At 33.9% G+C, this 5,994-nt stretch overlaps 1 protein-coding gene across 1 annotated transcript; it reads left to right on the top strand.

Moving 5' to 3' along the window:
* The first annotated feature begins 2,087 nt into the window (after positions 1-2,087).
* LOC104101210 (oleosin L-like) lies at positions 2,088-3,503 on the top strand. Its single transcript, XM_009608651.4, has 2 exons — positions 2,088-2,442; positions 3,067-3,503. The coding sequence occupies exons 1-2, from the start codon at positions 2,144-2,146 to the stop codon at positions 3,197-3,199; spliced, it is 432 nt and encodes a 143-aa protein (XP_009606946.1). The 5' UTR covers positions 2,088-2,143; the 3' UTR covers positions 3,200-3,503.
* The last annotated feature ends 2,491 nt before the right edge of the window (positions 3,504-5,994 follow it).

Here is a 5,994-nt window from a genome sequence, read left to right as displayed (position 1 = left end):
CAGTAAATTCAAATCACGCGAGGAGGATGATTCCAACCTTATTGAAATATTCATCCCCGATCCGGGCTCACGGTGGACAATATTGATGAATGAAAGAAAAAGCTTAAAATAACAATGAAAATAATAATATATTGCTTTGAAATGTGTGTTACCGTGTCTTTAATGAATTATCAGACCCCCTTTATATAGGAGGGGAATCCTACTCTAAGTACAATTCTGTAAAAGGTAAAAAATCTTCTGTTTAACTAATTGCTGGTTCTATATGGATACGTGTCGAGATCCACGCCGTGATATCCGGCCGGTCGTTGATATTACGGTCTTCTAATGGTCGTGCTTGATTGCCCGACAATGTTCTCCGGAAAGTCTCTCAGGATTTGGATTGATCTCGAATCATGACCTCGATATTCTCGAGGGCAGATAATCGCCCCCCGAACTCCGACTCGGTGAGACCTTTGCTTCGATTCTGATCCTTTGCAATCATACCTCGAGCTCGTTTTACCCTGTTGGAGGTCGGAATATATCATGATCTCGATTTTTACCCGTAAACAGCCTATTAGTCGAATTTTATAGTAGAAAATTTGATAAAAACCATGGAAGATGTGGAGCATCAACTTACTTTCACTAAAACATGATATAGGGGAGCCAAGAATAATCTTTTGTCCTTAAAATAAACAAAGAAAATCATCTTATCTAAAGTTCTCCTTCGTGTTTCTTCAAAGTTTGGATCGTAAAAGATATTAATAAATCCACCATATTTTATGTGAGACATTATTCATTTTCTATGACACTTGTAAAATTTGTTATATAGACGATTGTTTGGAGTAGCGAAATCAATGAGGAAAGAGTGAGATACACTTTATCCTTGAATTTTGCAATTTTAGTTAAAACTGAAGGAATTTCACCCATCCAACTACACTCCTTTACCAGAAGGTAGACTGACAGGAATGGCTCCGCAAGGAGTTGGCCTTAGTCGAATGTTTTTAAAATTAGCGATACTTAGAAAATGACTTCGGACCAGCATACATCTTTTCACGATTTTTTTATTGGATTAAATTGTTCTACTTAGAAAATCTACCAGATTGTCATATTTTTGGTTTGAAGATTTTTCTACCAAATTGATAGAGTTAATGCTATTATTACTCTACCTATCTGTTAATTCATTCATCAAAGTCTACTCGATTGTCATACTTTTGCTCTTTAGGAATTTCTCTACCAGAGTGGTAGAGTTGATGCTAGATTTATTCTACTTATTTGTTAAATTGTTTATCAAAGTCTACCCGATCGATATACTTTTTGGATTGTTTGAACAAAGCGTTATTCGAATTTGCAACTTTACTTTCGATTAACCCATCCCAAATTTGCTCCAAATGATCTCAAATTTGAAAGAAAAATTCTAAATACCAGCACAAACAATCCTCAATTACCAATTTAATCAAATAACACTAAATCAAAAGGACACACTTTGTCTTCTTCAACACTTTCTAAGGTCCAATAATAGAGTTTTGAGATTTTTACTATAAATTATCAAAATTTGTGCTTGAAATAAAAATCTAAGCACAAATTATTAACATTCAAATGATTTTAATAATACTTGATCATTAACTTCAATTTTGACCACCAAATAAAAATTTCAAGCTTTAAAAATTAAAAAAATATAATGTTCAAATCAAAAACTAAATTATTTTGCTAAGACTAATCAAAACTAGGACATTCCGCCAAAACCAGTTTTTGGAGACGCGCCGTGCAAATTTCTGTTACCAGAACTACAAAAAATTTGAATGGCAACGCTGCTCGATTGGGCCGAGCTATCCCTCTGGGACGACTACTGCAAACTTTACCATCAAAAATCAGGCTACCCCTCGACATAAAGTAGGCACCAATTCAAATTCCACAACAATCACAAATTCGCAATACCGACTATATATGTACGTGTTTCATAACGAGGCACTCCTCTATGCATGCAACCTGCCGCTTATTCACCCCTCTAACACGTCACACCTCTTCCACAAATACGTGCCCCTCTTTCTTCCTTAACCTTTCCCTTTCGCCCTTCTATATATATAATTCCAAAGCTCCACCAATCCCATAATACTCTCCTCATTCACTTCATCACCAGTTTGAATTAGTTAGTAATTGGTTAACCATGGCTGACTACTATGGCCATCAGCATACTCATCATCTTCATCATGAGCAGCCTGCACCTAGGTCTTACCAGGTGGTGAAGGCTGCTACCGCCGTCACCGCCGGCGGATCTCTTCTGGTTCTCTCCGGCTTGACTTTGGCCGGTACTATCATTGCACTGACTGTAGCCACTCCCTTGCTGCTGATTTTCAGTCCAGTGCTTGTTCCTGCCACCATTACCCTCTTCTTCTTGATGTTTGGTTTCTTGGCTTCCGGAGGTTTTGGTGTCGCGGCAATAAGCGTTCTGTCTTGGATCTACAGGTACAATGTCAATAAATATTAGTACTACTAATTTTATAGGTGGTAAAACTCTAAAATGTCAATAAATAGTTTACCATCCGTTCCAATTCGGTTCAAGAAAGAAAGATTTTTTTTAATACGATTTTACCTTTTTATTTTGGTCCAAAACAAGTGTCTATTTAATAAGAAATTAATTTTATTTTTTCAAAAAATAAGATTAATGTAGTGAATACCTTTTTTTTCCCTCTAGGTGTTCGTATTTCTAGCCCCCAAAGTAAAATTGTCACACGGACCGAATGAAGTATAACAATAACATTTATAATATTTGTGTGGATACGATTTTTGAAATTTGTGTCTTAATACTCGTATAACTATAATTAAAGTTTCTCATTACGAATATTAAGAATAACATAACATGAGAACTCAAAATTAAATTATTTCTAAATATAAAATTGTGTCATTATTTTTTGAACAGACTAATTCAAATATAGAAATGCTCAGTTCTTAGAACTGACCAATAAGGAAATGGTGTCACCGTGTCCCATAAACTGAAATTGGGAGTGTGTGTGTATTATTTAGAACAACGAGTTCATTAGTAAAAAATTTAAGTTTGAACCAATAAATTTTAAATCGTAAATCCTGTAGGTACGTGACAGGAAGGCACCCACCTGGTGCGGTGCAGTTGGAGTATGCAAGGGACAAACTGGCTACAAAGGCTCGGGAGATGAAAGAAAGAGCGGAGCAGTTTGGACAACAGCAGATCTCCGGCACCCAATAGGGTTAAGAGCCTTGGTTCATCAATTTGCACTTTGTATTCTGTTTTTGCTCATTTCAAAATGGAGTTTGTCAGTTTGGGCTTTGGGGAGTGCTGCATTAGTTAGCTAGCGACGTTCATTTGAATGTCCACGTCTTTCTTTCGTTATCTTCAAGCCCCCTTTTTGGGGGGTTTCTTGTTGAGTTTTGGGTTCCATACTTATAGGGACTCTAGTTTTTACTTTATTCTAGTAATCTCTAGTTAATGTTTTGCGATCAAATTGAAATAAGTAGAGCTAATGATGCTTTTCATATAAGCTTTATAGCCTCCTCCTCACTTCCTTTTTCTGTCTACGTTTACTTTGAGTGGCAATTTGATGCTGCGTACGCCCTATTTCTGCAATATTATATTTATATTTATATATATAAATAAACAAGAACCGCTTACAGTTTAAACAAAAAATAGCCGGAATATATGTATGGTCCATGGTTTAGCCGAGGTGTATATATGGTCCATGGTGTTGGGTGTTAGGTTTTTATCTAAAGAGTGTGAATGGGATTGCACTTCTTCATGGCCTCATTTTTCAGGGAGAATTTGAAAACTTTTTATTCTATAACTTAGTGGACTCGAAATTAATTATTTTCTGTTTTGTTTATTGAACTAATATGTTTTAGCTTTTCTGATTATTTGGTTTTGAATACAACTATTTTAACACATACTTAGTATATAAGTGATATATAATTTATGCATATCGCCCCTTATTTATATAAAGTTCTCATATATAAATTACATTAGTATATTAGCATTGGATTCTCATTCAGAGATGTTTAGAGAACATGGATGTTTTTCTTTGAATAGAGAATAGGGATGTTTCTCTAATGTAACTTTGCGTTGGCTTAAAAAAAAACAATTATATCAGCATTGGCATGCGCTTCTACAAAGTTTTAAATGGACGGGGTTTAGCATTAATTTCTCTTTGTTCCAATATTATTCTCCAATGTGTACGGCGTAATGTGATGAGTAAATGACGCTGTATGGCCGTCCAAACATTTTAAGGGACCTTTACACAAACCGGTCATATTAATTATTTACTTTTTCTAGTCATATACATAAATTATACATTAATTATATACAATTATACACATATAATATATAAATTATGCATATATTATACCTCCACCGGCTATTTTTAATTTAAGATATTGGGTGGACAGCTATTTGGGTTAATTCTTCACATTTGGGACCTTTACACAAATAGCCGGCCATATTAATTGTTTACTTTTTCTAGCTATATACATAAATTATACATTAATTATACACAATTATACACATACAATATATAAATTATGCATATATTATACCTCCCCCAACTGTTTTTAGTTTAAGTTATTGGGTGGGCAGCTATTTGGGTTAATTCTTCACATTTGAGACCGGTTATTTGTGAAGAATTATACCACCACGGGCTATTTTTAGTTTAAGTTATTGGGTGGGCGGCTATTTGGGTTAATTCTTCATATTTTAATAGCCCATATTTTTATCTTTGGCCCGAAATGGTCTTTAGGCCTAATTCTTTTGCAAATTGTAGCCACAATTCCCAATGCACTTCTATTCCCAATTCATTTCTTATTTCCTACTCCTCTAGTTGTTTGTTATTCTCCTCCCACTTCCATTATCGATATAATCACCACCATTCCAGCTTATCTCCATCGTCTTCCTCACACCACCGCTCCAGCTTATCACCACCATTGATCTCACTACCACCGATTCACCATATTTCCATAAGTAAATCTTCATCTCCCTCTCAAAACACACTCAAATCTCAACCCCAAAATCAAATCGACCAACAACTATCCCTTATGAATAGGAAATTTATAGAAATAATTTTTCTTTGCCTAAAATATCTCCACCACTACCTCTAACCGATGATAATTTTATTATCTTCCGTGTTGCTTCCTTTCTTTTAAATAAAAGTCATGCAATTCTAGATCTGTAAGGAATTATAGCAAATACTTGGCTAGTGATATCTATCTGCCATGGCTGCAATCAGATAAAGACTCCGGTGACCTTACCTTTCGCTTTCCTTTTCAGCTTCGACTTTTTTGCAGCGACCTTATAAATGTTATGTTGTATAATAGGTGTATATGTACTATTATACAATTTATATACATTGTTTATACAATATAAATGTTGCTGGTGGGTTATTGGTGTTTTGCGAGCCATTTTGGAGGTTGAGCTTTATGATTCTTTTGGATGAATTTATGTGCATTTCCCAGGAAGAAGTAAAAGGTGAAGTGTATTTGTGGAGGTGGTTCTTCTTCTTCTTCGGGTTTTTGAATATGAGATATATAATTCGTGTATCTCATGTACAATAAATATATATTGAGTATATCTTTTATGTAATATCTATGTATCTATATACACTTTGAATTTTTATACAGTATACACTGATTATACAATTTCAACTACGAGAATTTCTTTGGTGAGAAAAAAACAAATAGAGATGGAATTGTATATACACTATTACATTGTATAAATTTTATATATAAAGTGTATTCTATATTTTTTAGCATACCCCTAAATCCTAATGTATCTTTAGTGTATCCTAAGCGTTTTAATGTATCAAAAGTATATATATTTCTTATTACAAAAAGTATATATATTATTCTACGATGTACAAAAAGTGTATATATTATTCTACAATGTATAAGAAGTGTATATATATTATTTTACGATGTATAAAAAGTGTATATACACTTTATACTAGTGTAAAATGTGTATATTGTATGTATAACATATACATCACCTTCTTCTTCTTTTTT

Source organism: Nicotiana tomentosiformis, chromosome 3, assembly GCF_000390325.3.
Source record: "Nicotiana tomentosiformis chromosome 3, ASM39032v3, whole genome shotgun sequence".
NCBI classification, from domain to species: domain Eukaryota; kingdom Viridiplantae; phylum Streptophyta; class Magnoliopsida; order Solanales; family Solanaceae; genus Nicotiana; species Nicotiana tomentosiformis.
This window is presented reverse-complemented; position numbering and strand designations above follow the sequence as displayed.

Coding starts and splice junctions, on each gene's coding strand:
- LOC104101210 (XM_009608651.4), top strand. CDS start 2,144: ATGGCTGACTACTATGGCCATCAGCATACTCATCATCTTCATCATGAG. Junction 2,443..3,066: donor GTTCTGTCTTGGATCTACAG/GTACAATGTCAA, acceptor TAAATCCTGTAG/GTACGTGACAGGAAGGCACC.